The sequence below is a fragment of the Microtus ochrogaster genome, chromosome 1 (assembly GCF_000317375.1).
Source record: "Microtus ochrogaster isolate Prairie Vole_2 chromosome 1, MicOch1.0, whole genome shotgun sequence".
Taxonomy (NCBI): Eukaryota; Metazoa; Chordata; class Mammalia; order Rodentia; family Cricetidae; genus Microtus; species Microtus ochrogaster.
This window is the reverse complement of record NC_022009.1, coordinates 22,743,077-22,763,228: the sequence shown is the minus strand read 5'-3', so window position 1 is coordinate 22,763,228 and position 20,152 is coordinate 22,743,077. Positions and strand designations below refer to the sequence as shown.

General features: G+C 44.5%; 1 protein-coding gene across 5 annotated transcripts in view; it reads left to right on the top strand.

Moving 5' to 3' along the window:
- Positions 1 to 18,825, top strand: part of Arel1 (apoptosis resistant E3 ubiquitin protein ligase 1) — a 51,353-nt gene extending 32,528 nt beyond the window's left edge. For 4 of the 5 annotated variants that reach the window (XM_013346204.1, XM_013346197.1, XM_013346201.1 and 1 more), the window contains exons 6-20: positions 3,344 to 3,513; positions 3,706 to 3,886; positions 4,082 to 4,329; positions 5,970 to 6,047; positions 7,261 to 7,402; positions 7,501 to 7,622; positions 8,801 to 8,876; positions 9,332 to 9,441; positions 10,328 to 10,507; positions 10,945 to 11,070; positions 12,708 to 12,837; positions 12,918 to 12,976; positions 15,682 to 15,771; positions 16,147 to 16,322; positions 16,428 to 18,825. In XM_013346204.1, the coding sequence (XP_013201658.1) occupies positions 3,344 to 3,513; positions 3,706 to 3,886; positions 4,082 to 4,329; positions 5,970 to 6,047; positions 7,261 to 7,402; positions 7,501 to 7,622; positions 8,801 to 8,876; positions 9,332 to 9,441; positions 10,328 to 10,507; positions 10,945 to 11,070; positions 12,708 to 12,837; positions 12,918 to 12,976; positions 15,682 to 15,771; positions 16,147 to 16,322; positions 16,428 to 16,530 (1,991 nt within the window). In that variant the 3' untranslated portion in view covers positions 16,531 to 18,825. The remainder of the gene's footprint in view (positions 1 to 3,343; positions 3,514 to 3,705; positions 3,887 to 4,081; positions 4,330 to 5,969; positions 6,048 to 7,260; positions 7,403 to 7,500; positions 7,623 to 8,800; positions 8,877 to 9,331; positions 9,442 to 10,327; positions 10,508 to 10,944; positions 11,071 to 12,707; positions 12,838 to 12,917; positions 12,977 to 15,681; positions 15,772 to 16,146; positions 16,323 to 16,427) is intronic. The other variant, XM_005343355.2, reaches the window with a different exon arrangement.
- Positions 18,826 to 20,152: the final 1,327 nt, after the last annotated feature.

Here is a 20,152-nt window from a genome sequence, read left to right as displayed (position 1 = left end):
TCCTTACATACCATCTCTGCTTTAAATTAAACTTATTTTGAGAATTATATATTTAAATGCATGATAAATAAGAAATGAGGTATACCCTAACCTAGTTTCCCAGTGGTGACATCTTTCAGACTGTAGTATATTGGTGATGTAGTGCAATATCACAGTCATGTTTCTGACATTAATACAGTTAGGTACAGAACAAGGCTGGAGAGGTGGCTCAGCGGTTAAGAGCACTGGCTGCTCTTCCAGAGAATCCTGCTTTAATTCCCAGCACCCACATGGTGGCTTACAATCATCTTTTAACTGCAGGCCCAGGGGATCCAACAATCTCTTCTGTCCTCCATGGGCACCAGGCATGCACATGGTGCACAAATATACATTCAGGGAAGTCATGCATACACGTAAAATAAAAGTAAAATGTAAAGTTTTAGAAAAAAAGGACAAAGCATTTCTGCCGTTCTCCTGCTCCTCCCTTGTGTTGTCCTGCAGTTCTCTACACTCACTTCCACAGGCTTGTTCTAAACCCTGGGCAACCAGTAATCTAGTTTCTGTTTCCTTTACGAACACCAGATCCAGTGATCCATGTCAGCAATGATCTGGATCGGAAACGCTCAGAAGGCAGAGACAGGAGATCAGAAGTTCTAGGTCTTCCTTGGCCAACCTGAGATACACAGACCCCGTCTCAAACCAAAGTCCCAAAACGTTCCTACACTAGGTCATTTGAAGGGTGTTAGAGAGGGAGACCCACACCGAGCAACTTGTCAAGGCTGGCTGAACTTTTGGAGATTCATCTAGGTTGTCAGGTATTTCAGTTGTTGGTTTCGAGTACTGTTCAGTGGTGTGGGTATTTGTTTAGCTGTTCACCAGTTGAAGGACACCTGATTGTTTCCTGTTATCAACATAGCTGCTATTAACATTCATGCACATTTTTTTTTGTGTGTGAACAAAAGTTTTTATTTCTCAAGGTAAATACCCTGGAGTGTAATTACCAAGATGTGATAATCACATCTTTAGGGTTTTTTGTTTTGTTTTGGTTTAGTTGGGTTTTTTTTGTTTGTTTGTTTTTTAGATAGGAGTTCTCTGTGTAGCCCTGGCTGTCCTGGAACTCACTCTGTAGATCAGACTGACCACGAACTCACACAGATCCACCTGCCTCTGCCTCCCGAGCGCTGGGATAAAAGGGCTGCATCTTTAGGTTTGTTTGTTTGTTTGTTTTGTTGTAAAGATTTATTCTCATCTACACTAGTGTTTTGCCTGCATGTATGTCTAATTGAGGGTGCAAGAGTGACAGATCCCCTGAACTGGAGTCTCAGACTGTCCTGAGCCATCATACGGGTGCTAGGAATTGAACGTGTGGGAGAACAGCCAGTGTTTCCAATCACCGAGCCATCTCTCCAGCCCTGCATGGAAAGAAATTGTTAAACTCTTTTCCAGAGTGGCTGTGGCATTTGCATCCTTTGTTGACGTCCTTGCCATTGTAATATTGTCACTGTTCTTTAGCCATTCTGATAAATGTGTATTTACTTTGCATTTCCCAAATGGCTAGTGATGATAAACATAGTTCATGTGTTTATGTGACAACTGTATATCCTCTTTAGTTAAATATCTTCTTATGATGTTTGTATATTTTTTAATTAGAAATTTTTGGGTTTTCAATGTTGTGTTTTGAGAGCCTTTTAAAATAAATCCTATGCACCACTAGTCCCCTTTCAAGCATTTAAAAACCTGGCTTTTCTTTTCATCCTAATAGGATCTTCCATGGTATAAAAACATTTTTAATATTGATAAAGTTCACTTCTGGTTTTTTTCTTTCCTTTCATGATCACGCTTTTGATGTCTAAAATCTCTGACTAATTCTTTTTTTTTTTAAAGATTTATTTATTTATTATGTATACAACATTCTGCCTTGATGTATGCCCGCACACCAGAGGAGGGCGCCAGATCTCAGTACAGATGGCTGTGAGCCACCATGTGGTTGCTGGGAATTGAACTCAGGACCTCTGGAAGAGCAGCCAGTGCTCTTAACCTCTGAGCCATCTCTCCAGCCCCTCTGACTAATTCTATATCCTAAAGATTTTTCCCCAAAAATTTTCCTAAAAGTGTCATTATTTCACACTTTGTGTTAAAGCCATGCTCCATTTTTAGTTAATTTTTGTATGTGAGATTTATGTTGAGGTTTTTAAATTTTTTTTATTTTTTTGTCTTGAAGCTCTCTGGTTGCCAAGGACTGTGTTAAGAGGGTTGTCTTTCCTGTTTGGGGTTCTGTGCTGTGACACTGGCTGATGTGTCCGTCCTGCAGTTGGTACCAGAGCCTGGATTACTGCACCTGCTTTATCGCCTGCACGGCTCTTCTCCATTAGTCCTCTTTTTCAAAGCTGCTCTAGCTAATTCCAGTTCCTTTTTCTTTCTATACAAATTTTGGTATAGTATCTAATTTATGAGTATTTCCCTAAGATTTTAGTAAGAATTGTATTAGACTGTATTTCAACATGGGCAAGTTGGCTTGTCCTCTGTATTGAATCTTCTAAGTCATCAACAAGCTATATTTTATTTATTTGGATGTCCTCACACTCATGCACAGGGATAGCACTAATTGGACTCAGTGGGTTAAAAAAGAAGGAATGAAGTTGGGAGGGGCATGTGGTGGTGTTGGGTAGAGATGGGTTGGAGGGGGTATAGATAAATATGACCAAAATATATGGTATATATGTATGAAATTCTTAAAGGGTAAATTCTGTATTTTTAAAACCAGTTTTTCCTTGTTCATAGCATTAATGGTGCTCAGTATACAGTTCCGATATGTATTTTGTTGGATTTGCCCCTCTTTCATGACCTATAGTTTTGGTTTTGCCATTGTTGAGTGCTTATTTTTACTTGTTTATGTGTGTACGAGTGTGGTGTAGTCAATGGCAGGTGTGTACATAGAGATTATAGGACAAAAACGTTGTCCTCTAACAACTTTGAAAACAATTTTTTTCTCTCCTATCTGTGCATGTGTTCTGGGAATCAGGTTAGGTCCCGATGCTTGCACAGTGTGTAGTCACCCCTGGCTGTCCTGGAACTCCCGCTGTAGCCCAGAGTGGCCTCGAATTCACAGAACTCCGCCTGGCTTCAGCACTCACTTGTGAGGCCCACTCAAAGACTCCCTGGGAAATTATAGCACTGTATTTCTGCCTTTAGTTCCATCTTCTTCAGGTTCTTTTCTCATTTTGTCTGGTATAGAAAGTGGTTAAAAATAACAATAAAAGTAAAAACACTCCCAGAATCAACAACAGAGAACAAGTCCCCAACGTTAATTTCTGTGAACTGTTTTTCTCTCTTGGTCTCCATTGGCTTTCATCGTCTGTTTCAGGAATGGTGGTTCCTTCCAAAACCAAAATTGTGTGCCATTTTTCTACTCTTGTGCTGACCTGTGGTCAACCACACACTCTGCAAATAGTGCCCCGAGATGAGTATGACAACCCAACCAACAACTCCATGTCCCTTAGGGATGAGCACAACTACACCTTGTCCATTCATGAGGTAAGTGCCTTCTCTTTTCCATATGCAAGAAAGCTAGGGTCTCTCCTGGGAACCTCACTCCCAGCTCTTGTCTTCGGAGCCATCTCATCTTTATTTCATAGTGCATGTGTGTTTAGGAAGTGTGAGGCATAGGTTAAAGGAGCCTGGGCAAGCTCTTATGAAGCATGTGGAGTCACACTTTGCTTCCTGTAGCTCGGTGCTCAAGAAGACAAGAACAACGAAGTCTCATTTGAGAAGTCGGTGACATCCAACAAGCAGACGTGCCAGGTGTTCCTGCGACTCACCCTGCATTCTCGAGGTTGCTTCCATGCCTGCATCTCATACCAGAACCAGCCCATCAATAATGGCGAATTTGACATGATTGTCCTTAGTGGTGAGCTGAGAGCGGTGACTTGGCCCTTTCCCAGCGCATTTCTTCCTCTTATGTCTGCTCTTTGCCCACCCCACAAACATTTGATAGACGAGCCACATTTACCTTCCTGCCCTGCAATACACTAAGTGACCATCGGCAGCTCGTTTGTCCTCTCTCGATTTCTATGTCAAGCTTCTTTCATTCTTTCCACTTCAGAGAATGAGAAGAATATTGTCGAACGCAACGTGTCCACCTCCGGGGTGAGCATCTACTTCGAGGCTTACCTTTACAACGCCAACAACTGCACAGGTGCGCCGTGGCATCTTCCCCCCTTGCACATGAGCTCCTCTCAGCGCCGGCCCTCCACCGCTGCTGAGGAGGACGATGAAGACTCACCCTCCGAGTGCCACACCCCTGAGAAAGTGAAGAAACCCAAGAAGGTGTACTGCTACGTGTCACCAAAGGTTGGCGCTCCTTTTCTTACCTTCAAATCCCCCATCTGAGTCTGAGACTTGCATTTAGTAACAAACACTGTAAGTTTTGTGGCAGTCTGAGTGTCGGTAGGGCAGTCATCGACTCGTAGGGTTTCTGGGACACTACAAGAGGCGTCCTAACATGGAACAGAAGGTTGTGTCCCCTCTGCTGCTGCAGGAGTTTGCTTTGTATGAGGGCAGATCTCCACCAGAGCCTGTGTCTTTTGGCACTGTTGAATACCTGCACATTCTGTCCTGTGAATGCTTCGGGGAAGATTGTCTAAGGTGGGGCTGTCAGGATTGTGAAGAAGGTCACTTTCGACCACTAAGTCCTCAGTAGGATAAAAATCCCTGTTAGCCCCTTGTGCTGTATTGAAACAATTTGCTCTTTCATTCTGTGATAATGTCAAACAGCATTAAATGGTTGTCACTAACAGGCTTCAAGACTGTAAGAAAGAGCTTGGCAGAGACAGGAAGGTGAACTTCCCAAGCCCTGGAGTTCAGGCACCTTGTTGGAGGCTTTCTTTTGACTGTTCGTGTTTTCTTCTTCGTCCAGTCCTCACGAGAATGAGACTATTGGAGCATTCTATTGCTCCCTTTAGTCTCACAGTCAAAGTGGGGCTCAAATTCCCTTATGCTTCCTAATCTTCTTCTGGATGCCCTCTTATTTACAAATCTAGCTTTCTTGTGTAGTGGAGGGTGGCAGTGAGGTTACTGAGTAGGGTGAGAAATTACAGCGCAGCAGCCCTGAATTCATCATTGCTAAAATCGGCCAACCGTTTCCTCTCTTTAGTCTGGCTGGAAGTTTTCTTTTATAAGCATTGGTCTTTAAGTCATAAGGGAAAGTGTAGGGGCTGGGATGTAGTTGAGTGGTAGAACATGCCTATAGCATAAGAGGGGCAGTCCCAAGCACTGGAAAAAAGGGAACATGTATGACACACATTCACATAACAGATTTAAAAAAATCATGCATTATCTTTTCTCCTTTTATAAATGGCATAAGAAGAGTCTTCCTTGTCCTCATAGTTCGGTATCTAGATGGACTTTTGTGTGAGATCCCACTGTGTTTCTATCCAGCCCTTCTTCCTGTCTCCCCATGCAGATAGGGCAAAGGAACCAGGCTGGTAGCTCACGTCTATAATCTCAGCACTCGGGAAGCTGAAGCAAGATCACCGTGACATCAAGCACAGCCTGGGCTGCCTCATGAGTCCCAATATAGTCTGGGCTGGGGCATAAACTCTTTCAAACCAAACCACAGCAAATCAACACCAAATAGCCAGGGAGCAGTGGGCATGGTGCCTGTATGTGGGCTTGGGGGTCACTGAGCAGCTGCAGGAAAGAAGGGGTCCTGGTTGTTCCAGGATGACATGTTTTGTGCTCATAAAGTGAAGACCTAATTCCAAGCACCCCAAAATGAGAGTCGGACCTGAGCATTGCGATGATGACGTGTGTTTGTGAAATAGTACTGTCAGGTTTGGGTTTGCCTTCGACAGATACATTTATTTTAGTGCTGACTAGATTATCCTTTTGTCATTATGAAGAATATAGACAAGACTTTGCTCTTTGCCTTCTAACACCCAAACAGGGCCCTCTTATTTATCACTCACTTCATTTTCTGTGTTGGTCCCCAGCAATTCTCAGTGAAGGAATTCTACCTGAAAATCATCCCCTGGCGACTCTACACCTTCCGAGTGTGCCCTGGAACAAAGGTAAGGGGAACTGTAGGTCCGCCTCCTGCCAAGCGGGCCTTAACCTCGGGGTGAGCAGGCCTCAACCTCAGGGTGAGCAGTCTTTTCTTTTTCATTGTTTTTGAAAGTTCTCTCTCTATGCACAGATTCATTTCCAAACAAAGAAAAAGTTGTCCCTCATTAAATGCCATGAATACGCGAGAACTGTGCCACAGAAACGGGATCCTTGACTGGTATATACCAATAGCCATTCAGAATACTTTACCAGGGTCTGTTGTCTGCAGCAGCATTTTCAAAGGATGTTGATTACTCTGCCAGTAGATGGTCTCCTGGTGCCTGGCTCATTCTATGAGAAGGAATATTCTCATATATTCAAAAGTTTGTCTTTTTTGTTTTTGTAGTTGTTTTTCTAATTGTTCTGAGCCTAAATGTAAGCTTTGCTTCAGAGGTTTAGGTGTATTGTCTATGAAGATGACTTTCTCCAGGTGTATGGAATAGGAGTTGCTCCTGTTTCCCTTCTTCATGTCAGAAGGTCTGCAGTATTGCCCAGGATTCTTACTTAAAGGCAGTTTCTATGACTCAGATAATTTCAGTGAGAACCTGTGAAGGGACTGTCCCTTCCCAGTGGGTGAAAGTACTTGTCAACCAAACCTGACCACCCGAGTTGATCTCCAGAACCCATGTAAAAAGCCAAACATGGTGGCGGCACATGATCCCAGCACTCATGCAACAGGATGGGAGGGAGAGACAGGAGAATCGCTTGGAAGCTCAAAGGCCAATCAGCCTGGGTATTTAGCAAGGCAGAACCAAGTCCTGAAAACTATCACATAGGCAATGCATGGGCACACACACTAAAAACAACAAAGAGACAAACAGAAACCTGTGAATTATAGATCATCGAGATAGGGCTGGTGATGGCTCAGCGGCTGGAAGCGCCAGCCAGGTCTAGTGACCAGAGTTCATTCCTCCAGACCACTGTGGTGGAAGAGAAGAGTGCCACAGGCTGTCCTCTGACCTCCGTGTGCATGCTGTGGCATGCACCATACACATCTGCATACGTGTGCACTAAGTAAAGTATAAGAGAAACAAGAGGTCTACTGGCATGTGCTTGTTTACAAAAGACGGTGTTGCCTTGCTTCTGTTGTTTGTGTAGCAGAGTAGGTATGTAAAAGGCTTTGTTGAAATTAAGGAATTTATAGACGAACGTCTCCACTTTCTAAATTTTCTTTGCTAGTTTTCCTATCTTGGCCCTGACCCTGTTCACAAGCTCCTCACCCTGGTGGTGGATGATGGTATTCAACCCCCTGTGGAGCTCAGCTGCAAGGAAAGGAACATTCTAGCTGCCACTTTCATCCGTTCCCTGCACAAGAACATCGGTAAGGGTGGGGAAGGCAGTGGCCCCCGAGGGTGCTGAGCTGGAGAGTGGTGCTCCTCTGCCTGTCTGTAAGTTGTAATGAACTTTGCTGCTCCTCAGGAGGCTCAGAGACCTTTCAAGACAAGGTGGACTTTTTCCAGCGAGAGCTTCGGCAGGTACACATGAAGAGACCTCATTCCAAAGTCACCCTGAAGGTCAGCAGACACGCCCTGTTGGAATCGGTATGTAGTTTCATCTTTATGTACAAGTTCTTCAGCTAAGGACCTCTTCAGTATTTGGCTATATCCTGCAATGTATCTTTTTTCTTTTTTAATATTTATTTATTATGTATACAATATTCTGTCTGTGTGTACGCCTGCAGGTCAGAAGAGGGCACCAGACTCCATTACAGATGGTTGTGAGCCACCATGTGGTTGCTGGGAACTGAACTCAGGACCTTTGGAAGAGTAGGCAATGCTCTTAACCTCTGAGCCATCTCTCCAGCCCCTGCAATGTATCTTTTTAATGAAACATGAGTTTCTCCCTTTAAACATATTAGAAGACCATTTGCTCTTCTCAAATTGTATATACTTTATCGTGCTGGGTTGGGGCCACTGTACTAGAAGCATGCAACAGAGGAGACTCATTATGCCTCAGTTTTCTGGTCTGTGGTGACGTAGTTCCTGGACAGTCACAGTGTAGGGGTTGGAAGTAGTGGCCTGTTCATCATCCCTGGGGTAGGAGCTTCCACTGGGTTAGAAGGAAGTAGTTTTTCTTGTCACTCGGGTCGATAGACATGGGACACCTGATGAGTGTTTGTCTCCACCATAGACATTGGCATGGGTCTGACATTCCCTAGGAGTGAGAAGGCTTGGTGCCTGTCCAGAAAGCATTTGTGGTGTTTGGCTCCTGTCGATGTGCCTGGCAACCCCCTTTCTCAGCCACACTCCATGTGGGATGGCTCCCTTGCTTGTGGTGGAAAGATGTCTGGTGGATAGTCTGTGCTTTGCTGGGAACCAAAACTCCTCAGTTCTCTTGTTTACAGCTTATCACTCACTCATATCTTTTTAAAGAAAACTTGTATGTAAGGGGTTTTTCATTAATAAAATGAAGTTTATGAAAAAAGAAGAAAGAAAAAATTATAACTATCAAATTCCAAATATGATTTCAAATTAGATGTTTTTTTTTTCTCCAGTGAGATGTCATGCTATAGACCAGGCTGACCTTGAAACTTGCAATCCTCCTGGAGATTTGTGTATTTAATATAAGACAATATCACTGACGCTTACTTGTGCGCCATATATTGCCTGCATGTAGCAGCTGACTCGGGGCAGTGGTGGTGCTCTGGGGGGTTGGTCTTTAGTAGCTGAGGTATGCCAGCCAGTATTCTGACAGCTTCCTTCCTCTCTCTCTGTTTTAGTCTTTGAAGGCCACGCGGAACTTTTCCATCTCAGATTGGAGCAAGAACTTTGAAGTGGTTTTTCAGGATGAAGAAGGTTAGTTTTGAAGTTTCATTTTACCGTTTTAACTCTCCTTCCTACTCCCACATTTTCCAGAAAATCCCAAACCAGCTCCTCAACCCCTGAAAGTCCCAGTTTCTATGAGTCAGGAAAGAGGCCTGGATGTGTGGCGTGATGGAGCGTGGAGAACAGAGACGTGTAGGTGAGCTCTCAGAGTTCACACCAGAAGGACAAAAGAACACTGCAGATCCAAGAGTGTCCTCGTTCTGGGACCTCTGACCTTCTGTGTTTCTGTTAGTTTAGTGATCAGAATACCTTAAATTCTACAGAAAGAAGTGGGGTTTCCAAAAACTATCCACCATGCAGGCGAGCTGCAGTGAAGAGACCGGCAGTGGACTAGAAGGCTCAGAGTGTTGAGTGGTAACTAGGAAGAGAAGCAGCAGGAGGTGGAGTCAGCCAGCATCCCTTTTAATTTTCATTGTACTTTTCAGCTTTGGATTGGGGAGGGCCTCGCCGGGAATGGTTTGAGCTAATCTGCAAAGCACTGTTTGATACCACCAGTCAGCTCTTCACTCGGTTCAGTGACAACAACCAAGCACTAGTGAGTCCGTGCTTTCCCCGCGGGTGGGTGGGACAGTAAACCACAGAGGCTCACACCGCTGACCTCGGAGTCTGACAGCTTGTGTTTTGCTCTTCATTTGCTGTTAGTAATGAGCTGATCAAGTTGCCTCCCTTTTATTTGGCTCCATAATTTTCATCTGTAAAATAGGGGGAATATAGATAGTTGAGCATCTGGCTAAGACATTATATTGCAATAGCTACTTTGCTCATTTATAATAATGAAGCTATTTTCTAAAGAAGAAAGCCCGATGCAGTTGGTTTCTGTCTTAGATCTGTACTAGAGAGATGTCAGAAGTAAAGCATGTGATGGCGTTTTAAGAAGTTCTCGTTTAGGGAGAGGCATCTTATCACTTGTACTCAAATCATCCTGTACATAAACTAACTAAGGTTCTTCTGCAGCCATTATCCTCCGGCCACTTTAAATTACTCAGTTGTCTGCTCTTAAACTGAAATTTTATTCCTTTGGGACGGGGTATGAGCCAGATTTCCGTTGCTGTAAAAAAATGCCTGAGACAATCAGCAAATAAAGAGAAAATTACCGTCTCACTGCAGCCTTTAGAGGCTTCAGTCTGTGGTTGGTCAGCCTCCTTGTTTGGGGTCTGTGGTGAGGCAGCACATCCTGGTGGCAGAGTATGACGAGATCACTCACCTCGGGGCGGGGGTGTGAAAGAAGGAGAGGAGGCCAGCAGGAAGCCCTCTTCCAGGGTATACCCCAGTAACCTGAGCCCTACTGATGGCATACTGGGCACCTTTGGGGGACATTCCAGGTCCAAATTATAGTGGTCCATCACAATGGGAGGGAGGGCCTTTCCAGAACTGGGAGAGATAAAAATGGTCCAAAGCTTTTCCATGTCTTTCTTTGATAGGTGCATCCTAACCCCAATCGGCCGGCTCACCTGCGCTTAAAGATGTATGAGTTTGCAGGGCGGCTGGTGGGCAAGTGTTTGTATGAGTCCTCTCTGGGAGGAGCTTACAAGCAGTTGGTCCGTGCCCGGTTCACTCGGTCTTTCCTGGCCCAAATCATAGGACTTCGTATGCATTACAAGGTAACATCTTAGGTGTGCATTTCCCCTAAGACAGTCTGGCCACTGGCTCTGGACTCTTTCCACATGAGCTGATTTTCTAAAGCATTTTTCCCCTTTTATTTTTTTATAGGATTTATTTATTTTTATTCTGTCTGTATATGTGTTTTGCTTACATGTATATACATGTACCAGATGCATCCCTGGTGCCCACATAGTCAGAAGAAAGTATCAGATCTCTTGGAACTGGAGTAACAGATGGTTGTGAGCCTACATGTGGGTGGTAGGAACTGAGCCCAGGTCCTCTGGAAGAGTAGCCAGTGCTCTTAACCACTGAGCTGTCTCTCCAGCCCCTGAGCTGATTATTCTTAAGGATGAAGATATAAGTGCTATCAAGCAGTTAAAATTTCATTCATGGCAAAAGTGTGTTCACGAGCTTCTGTGTCTTCCTTTCTCCTCAGTACTTTGAAACAGATGACCCAGAATTCTACAAGTCCAAAGTTTGCTTTATCCTCAACAATGACATGAGTGAGATGGAGCTGGTCTTTGCAGAAGAAAAATATAACAAATCAGGTCAACTGGATAAGGTGATAAAGAAGACCAGAATTTATGGGTCCCCTACACCCCTGGTCCCTCTAAATCAGTACCAATAGGACTTTGTGCAGTTAAGGAATGACTACAAAGAACCAAGTGGCAAAGAAGTATGGTTGCACAAGGCCAGTTTGGGAGGCTGACTGTCAGTGATGAGTAGTTGGGCTGTAGGTGGCTGATTCGTAGTTTAACACAATGGCTGTCCATTTTTAAACCCTTTTTGTTGTTCTTGTCAGGTTTGTTTGTTTGGTTTGTTTTTTTGAGACAGGGTCTCACGGTGTAGCTCAGGCTGTCCTTACTGCCCAGATACTTTGTTGTTGTTGTTGCAAATGTGCTTTTGTTATATTGTGGAGCTATGCAATATTAAATGATAAAAATGATGCTAGTCATAATAACAACACATAATTAAACTTCATTAGGTATGATACCACTGCTATGAAACTAGTTAACAATATGCACTTAAAGGGAATGTAGCAATGACTGAAAAGATGTGGCAGCTGGGTATGGTGGCATACACCTTTAATCCCAGCAGTTGGGAGATAGGGGCAGGCAGGTAGATCTCTGTGAGTTTGAGGCTAGCCTGGCCTACATAGAGAGACTCTGTCTCAAAAATCAGTACTAAATACTACTGAAAATGATCGGAATGGTCATTTTCTGTCTTTGTTCCAGTGAGGTCTGTACCTAGCTGGAGCTGATGTAACAGAGCAGCAAGTGAACAGAGCCTTAGGCTTCAGTCCTTGGCCCCAGGGACAGCAGCAGCTTGTTCACCAGCAGGATTCTCAGTAGATTAAGAGACTGGAACTTGTTTTTTTAATGCTTATGGATATTATATTACTGCTATAGTTTGGTGTGTTTTTTGTGAATAAACATTTCTAGCTATGGTCTAAGAAATGTTATTAAGATTTATTGTTCACATCAATGTAATTAAAATATTACCAGGACCTTAAAATCTGATCTTGTAACTCATGGAGGCATTCATTCACTTATGGAGACAACTCTGGTTTCCATACATGGGATCTCATTGCTTGGGACGTCCTTGAATGCCCCTCAGTTGTTATTTAGTATGTATGTGTGTTTAGTGTTCTGTTTGTGACTCAGGAAGCTTGTTCAGCTTTTCTCTAGAGAGATACAAACTGAGGAACAAATAGGCTGACGTTCTGTACCAAGTTGGTATCGGGCTGGAGTTTTGGATGCCAGATCTCCCAGTCCGAAGCCATTGATCTTTCCCTTGGTGTACTTGGAAGATAGAAGAATGTGTGGGAATGGCAGTTTCCATCTTAGATTGCAGAGCCATGAAAGAGCTGCTTTAGGAAAAGGTCATCAGTGGTTTATTGGTTAAAATATTGCTAACAAGAAATCATATCTTCCTGTTGCATCATTTTCCCCACACATGCTAGAAGACCTCACTTAACACCCATGTTAGGTCATAGCCTGCAGGTGTGGGAGAAGTGGTGCAGGCCCTGAAGGTTAGTAACAAAAGGTAAAAGCAAGTGTGTTAAAAAGCCACATGCAGATTAGGAACTTGAGGCTGACACCGAGGGAGTCCAGTCCACTGCTTGCAGGGCCTTCCAGGCTGATACAGCTTACAGTTTGCTTAGCCACAACCTCTCCTGTCTTTTGCCTCCTGTTTCAGATTATAGAACTCATGACAGGTGGAGCTCAAACCCCAGTCACCAATGCAAATAAAATCTTCTATTTAAACTTGCTAGCCCAGTACCGGCTGGCCAGTCAAGTGAAAGAGGAGGTGGAGCATTTCCTAAAAGGTGGGACCCTGTCTCCTTGTGCTTAAGATGTCGGTGTGTTACTTGCAGGTGTGGCCTTAACTTGGATCCTTTTGTTTCAGGCTTGAATGAGTTGGTTCCTGAGAACCTTTTGGCAATTTTTGATGAGAATGAGCTTGAGGTAAGTGCTTAGGATTCAAACCTGTTTTGTTTTGTGTTATTTTTCATTTACTTATGTTGGGGGGCTCACAAGTGCCATGTCACAGTGTGGAGGGCAGAGAGCCACGGGCAGACTTGCTTCTCTTCGTCTACCACACGAGTCTCCAGGCTGGACACGGTGATCAGGGTTGGTTGGTAGCAAGTGCCTTTACCGTCTAAGCCACCTCAGCAGCCCCAAGACTGCTGCTCTGCAGAGCAGGACTCGTGGGCTCCTGCTTGCTGTGCCTTCTGCTAGAGGCGTGGCAACACATTGAGACAGAGCCTGACTATGTAGCCAGAAAGTCGTTTGTTTGTTTGTTTGTTTGTTTGTTTGTTTTTGGGTTTTTGTTTGTTTTTTTGTTTGTTTGTTTTTTGAGACAGGGTTTCTCTGTAGCTTTAGAGCCTGTCCTGGAACTAGTTCTTGTAAACCAGCCTGGCCTCGAACTCAGAGATCTGCCTGCTTCTGCCTCCTGAAAAAGTCTTTTTTTATTATGCAGGAGTTGGATTCACTTTTTAAAAGTTTTTATTTTATTATGTGTGTGTTAGTCTTTTGTTTGCATGTATTTCTGTGTACCATGTGTGTGCCTAGTGCCTCCAGAAGCCAGAAGAGGGTATTGGGTCCCCCAGAACTTGAGTTACAGACAGTTGTGAGCTTCCGTTTGGATGCTGGGAGTTGAACCCAGGTCCTCTGGAAGAGCAGCCATTGCTCTTAACCACTGAACCATCCCTCCAGTGCTGTATTCACTTGTTACTCTTCTGTTCATTGGCCTTTTCTTCAGCTGTTATTAGAATGTTGAAAGTCAGAAAGTGACAAGTATTTATGAAGAGTGGTAGTTAATATTTATCCATCAACTATTATTGATATTAATCAACTATTAAGGAGAATTGCAGTCTTCATAATGTCTTATGACATTTAAGAGGATTATAGAATGTATTTGTTCGGGTGTATGTGAACTATGAATTGTATACTGAGATACCAGAGAAATAGCAGTGAAGAAGACAAAGTCCCATATGCTAGTAAAAGAGACATCCCACAAGATGGGATTACATTTAAAGTTTAGACCATAACCACTGTGTGTATGTATGTCTGTATGTTTACATATCTAGTACCACAGAGTGTATGGACGTGTGTATTTACATATCTGTGTTACTATTTCACCTTTTTATCAGTCAAAAGTAGCTGTAAGACAGTAAATACCATTTTTATAGTGAGCTGAATTAAAGTCCTTATGAGTCGAGAACAAAACAAAGCCAGTTTGTCTTTACTGTCTGTTGCTCCTCACAGCTGATACAAAAGTTAGGACTTTTGACTTTCCAAGATTTTATGAGGAGTTCATTTCTGCAAACTGTTTCCTGTTAGAAAACCTTTCACAACACTTGGGAGGCAGAGGCAGGAGGATCTCTAAGTTCGAGGCCAGCCTGACCTACAGAGGGAGTTTCTGGACAGCTTGGGCTATGGAGAAACGCTGTCTTCAAAAACAAAAACAAAACAACCAACCAAACACAAAGAAATTCTTTAAAGTTTGTAAGGAAAAAATTAGTGTGTCGGGTGATGTGTAATTCTTTTTCTTGTTAGCTGGGCTGTCAGAGAACAATTAAAGCCTTCTGTAATTTTTATCACTTTTTGTATCTTGAGATATAAAATAATGAATTCTCAGTCTAAAATTTCTAATAGACCCCTGACCCAGTGCTGATATTTTGGAGCACTGGAATATTCTGTTTTGTCATGAGCATTGGGAAGAACATATAAAAGAAAGTTGCCGTTTCTTACAGCCTGCTGCTAGTTACTCATTTGCTTGGCATGGGCTTGAAGAAACCATAGCTTCTAGGGCTGATTTTGCCCTTTTTTGTCTCTTTATTAAGAGGTTTCATTCCTTATAGCTATTGGATGGATATTCATGGTCTGCTAAGTAACATGTTGGATCTTGAACCAAATTAGGACATCAACAAGATGTTTAGGGCTCTGATGTCATTAATGTTCTCTCTCTCTCTCTCTCTCTCTCTCTCTCTCTCTCTCTCTCTCTCTCTCTCTCTCTCTGCATACCTTTTAATTTATCTGTTCAAGTGGAAGTGGAGCTAAAGAGAAGTAAAAAAGTTCAATCTACCAAAGGAGGATAGATCCTGAGAGAAAACACTTATAAATGGGGCTAGGGATTTTCGTCAAAGACAAAGGGTTTGCCTTTTCTTTTTGGCATTCCTTTGCTAGAACATATACTCAGTTCTTTTCTTTCTTTAATTTTGTCCTTTAATTACAAAGAATCTGTAACAGTTCTCTAGGCGTGCTCACCAGAAGCACCCTTTCAGTTACACAAACTTGTAATCCAGCCCTAGAGATTCTGATGCAATAGACCTAGGGCACAGCTACAAGCATATCTGTCTATCTGTCTTTTTAATTGAGTCTGATGCAGGCACATCTAGGGAGCTGTACCGGAGCAGTCCTAGGGAAGACTCTGCCCACAACCCACTAAACTGCCTTTAAGCCTGTTTAACAACCCCAGACTGCACCCTTAGCCCTGGGCCCATATCCCGGCCTTTTTTCTTCTTCTTTAATACCACACTGGTTAGGAATCGCTGGCCTATTTCAGTTCATTCTGACACTGTGATCTCACTTTCTGTCTTTCTCCTGGTCTTTCTTTTATCCTGCAGTTCCATGTCAATAGTTACCTGTGTGCCTTTGTCCTTCTTTAGCTGCTGATGTGTGGGACCGGAGACATCAGTGTGTCTGACTTCAAAGCCCATGCTGTAGTGGTTGGTGGCTCCTGGCATTTCAGAGAAAAGGTAACGAGCTAAACTTTCTACAGTTTGGTATCATCTTGTGAGGAAAGGTTTTAGAAGAAGAAAGTTAGCATGTTGACTGGCGCATAGGTGATCCACATTGGGGGAACAGGTGGTTATCCCTGCTACAAGGAGCTCGGTCCCAAAACCGTTATGCGGACTGTCACTGGGGCGGTGAGTGGGAAATGCAGGTAAACAGAGTGAAGCAATCAGTTGGTGGTTGCTCTTCTGATCCTGTGACAATGTAAATTCTTGCTGAGATTGTTGTTCATGCCTCATGGAACTGTAAACGGGAGCATCTGCCTTCCCAGAGGATCAAATCCTTAGGAGCAAATGGCTGCACACCATATGTGACTATAGCCCTGTATTTTCTGCCAGGTCATGAGATGGTTCTGGACTGTGGTTTCCAGTCTGACCCAGGAGGAACTGGCTCGGCTACTTCAGTTCACAACAGGCTCCTCTCAGCTTCCCCCTGGAGGCTTTGCTGCCCTCTGTCCCTCATTTCAGATTATTGCTGCTCCGACCCACAGCACTCTTCCTACTGCACACACATGGTAGGTGTCTGGCTGCACAGAGCATCCCTGCAGGAGATTCTCTTTCGAGCCCTTGCTCGTGTTTCTGGGAGTGTGAATTAATCATCTTCCTCCTTGTCTTTCCAGTTTTAACCAGCTGTGCCTCCCTACATATGACTCCTATGAAGAGGTGCACAGGATGCTGCAGCTGGCCATCAGTGAGGGTTGCGAGGGCTTCGGCATGCTCTGACCGCTCCTGTCACTCTCTAGAGCATCTGGACACAGGTCAACAAGCGTAACCACTGACCTTAACACACATAACCACTAGCCAGAAGATACTGCATGCTCCTTCATGTCTGGAGTATTTTGTCATCTACAGCATCGCTCTTACCTCACCCCCTCTGTGTCCACATTTACCACAGGCAACTTGGGTACTCAGTCATGAGAAGAGGACCATGCTGCTGCCATTTCCTTTGGTCCTTTGAAGATCTCTGTAGCTGGATCCGCCCCAGTGGCTGGGAGGAATGTGTGACATGGAGGACTCAGTTCTGTTGGAAAACTGGCGTGTGAGACCCTGTACGCCATGCCTTGTTCCAGCACCCTCTGCTCTTTGGAAGTACTCTTCTTGATCTCACTCCATGACCAGACTGGCACATGATCCCTTCTGGGCAACCTCTCACCTCTTCTCATCACTAGACAGGAGAAGCATAGATAGAAAGTGGCTCACACAGCCATCTGATTTGGCCTCCCACATCATGGCAGGCACAGGCCCTGGCACTGATGGGGACTGATAAAGATCTCTTTGTGGTGACACTGGAAAAGACTCTCCCTGCAGGCCTTTTTGAAGATGCTCATTAATCTATGAAGAATGTGCTGAGCTTTCTCTCGAGTGTGAGCCAGTGAGAAAGGCAGTCAGAAGGATGTGAAGGATGGCTGTGCTGCGGCCTCCCGTGGCTGTGCTTCTCTCGGGGAAGGGCCGTGTCTGGGCATGTGGATGGCTTGAAAACTATTGATGCCTTTCTCTGAGCTTCTTGTTTGCACTGAAGGCTAGCGTGGCCTGACCACTGACCTCCATCTTTATGCAGTCTGTTAAGAGCTGTCTTTAGCATTCTTCTGGTGGGATTGGGGAGCAAAGGACCGGAACAGTAAACATAGCTTACCAGCCTCCCTTGGGTGGTTCTGGTAGCACTGAGGCAGAAGAACACATCACAGATCATGGTGAGGCCACTAGGGAGAGACTTGTGGAGATCCAGCAGCAGTACCTTGTCAGTTACCAGGAAGGGGAACCGAGGAGGGAGAAAGCTATATTGGGTTCACCATTACGTGGCGATTGAAGAGAACCTGTCAGTCTCTTGGAAGATGATCACATCTCTTCTCATTAGTGTTTGAATGGAAACAACAGTAAGGCTCAAGATCACATGGACTTGCCAGTTTCTGTCTTTAGTAAGGCTTTGCTACAAGCCGCCATTTCTGATGGGTACTCACTCAGAATATTACAAGCCATCTTTATTGCCAAAACCAGCAAGTACACAGAATCCCGAGACAAGGCAGTTGTTGTGACAGTGCCTTGGCCTCCTGGAAGCATGTCTGAGCCCTCCTGTTCCCGGGGATCATAAGAAACAAGCCCTCCTGAGCTGCTCGAATTCCCGCCCGACCTCCTTTGCAGTCATCTGTCCTTTCTTGGCGTGGGTGCTGACCTCACTTGTCCTTGGGTCCACTTGTCTCCACCCCAGGATCCTCCATGCCACATGGTCACTGCTCTCCTCAGGGACCAGGACAAGGTGCTGCTGCTTGCCCACACTTTCCCCATGGAACATGTGTAAGATAGTGTAGCCATTACCCTGTTGCCTCTCAGGCCCCCACTGGGGCTCCCAGCTGGGGTCATGGTCTGGCTTGGCTGCTCGGGGCAGATGCTCCTGTCCTGGACACCCCTCCAGAGATTATGCAGGGGGGTGGAGTTTATAGTTTTGGCTAGACCTGTCACTTTAATCTCTAGTCATAGCACTTCTTCAGAGTCTCCAAGCACTGTTCTAGCCCAACTGGGACAGCTGTATCCCAGGGTGGTCTTTAGGCACCAGAGTCTTTAACAAAAAACAAAAACAAAAAACAAAACCCCCTTTAGTACTGTGTGATTTTCTATTCCAGTTTACTCTCCTAACTATCCAGAAGCATTTCGCTCTCTTTTGCATTTTCCTTTACCTTTTTTTTCTAATACAGCTTGGCGCTAGCCACTGTGGGGAAGACATACTGAATGTGGGAGAGATAAAACGATGTGTTATTTCTTGGGCAGTTTTCTATTCATATTCCTTATTTTGGCCAGTTTTTCTGTTAATGCTTTGTGGCATAGGCGCTTGGGAGGCCAGCCGCTCTCACGGCGTTTGGCTTCTCAGTGTCCTTGAAGGAGACAAGTCATGAAATGAAAACCGAGAGTGTCGGCCTGGTTCTAGAAACTTGGCAGAGACCGAGCTCCCCTGCACATTGTCAGGTCTGGACGTCTGCAGCTGAAGATGTAAATATTTGTACAGTAAATAAAATACCTACAAGAGTGCGGGCTAAGTGACTCTTTGAGTGGGGGTGGGGAGCAGGTCTTGAAGATGGGAAGGAAAATGTGTAGAGAGGCCTTTATCTGTTATAAGCAGGAGCAGTCTGCTGTGGATAGGGTGTGCACTTGGAGCCCTGGCTGGTCTCCAGTACCTGTTCTTATGCCAGGTAGAGTCAAACTACTTGCTATAGATAGCACCCCAGTGGGAAAGTGTGCTGAGAGCCCGAGGAGGAAACTGTGAGCTATGATATGAACAAAGGGTATCTATAATAATCTTTCAGCATTTATGTGTTATTTTCTAAATCATAAAGTCAGCAGAGAAAATGTTGGAATAGGAAGTTAAAAGAGGGGGCCAGAGAGATGGTTTAGTGGTTTGGGATGCTTGCTACTCTTACAGAAGACCTGGCTTTGGTTCCTGGTGCCTATACTGGGCAGCTTATAACCCCTGTAACTCCAGTTCTCAGGGACCCAGGGACCTAGGATGTCTGCACACACATTTAAAAAATCTTAAAAGTTCAGTCAAGGTGGATGGGTAGTGCATGCCTGTAGTCCTAGCTGCCAGGTGACTGGGTAAGAGGATCACTTGAGCCGAGGAGTTTGAAACCAGCCTGAGTAACACGATGATTCCTTGCCTCATAAGACAAAGACCCTTTAAGTATCAAGCAACAACAAACCCCAAACAAAACAATAAAAGGAGATGTAGAGGCTACATCACCCCCCTCCAGAGGTAAACACTGAACACTGGCGGCCTTCAGATTTTCATATGATTGGTGTTTAGTTGCGCCGTCCTCCACATGCTGCTTTTCTGCTTGCCCTTCCACAGTTGGCTGCAATCCTCTGAAACCATCTCTGGCCCCAGGAGAATCTAGCCCAGACTCCTGCTGCTGAACCTGATTAACCAACCGTACATTCTGAGACTGTTGGATGCTCCTGGGCATTTAGGACCTGTTTGTGGCCTGGTTTGACATAATTGTGATTCTCTGTGATAGTCAGCGGGGCATTACTAAGTATTGTGTAATATATGGTATTACTGAAAATGGCTCAGGGGTAAATTGTCCCCAAATGTGTCAACTGGCCTGGTATTTCTGACTTAGTAGCTTTTTTTTTTTTTTTTTTTTTTTGAGACAAACTTGTGGCTGGCCTAGAACTAACAGAGATTCTCCTGCCTCTACCTCCTGAATGCTGGGCTTAAAGGTGTGCACCACCATGCCTGGCATCAGAACTGTATTTGAGCGTGGCTCTGTTTCTTTTCAGAACCCAAATGACATTTTTGGTTTTGTGTCTTGAAGCTTAAGTTTAGACAGAAAACCCAGACTTCAAGCTACCTCAC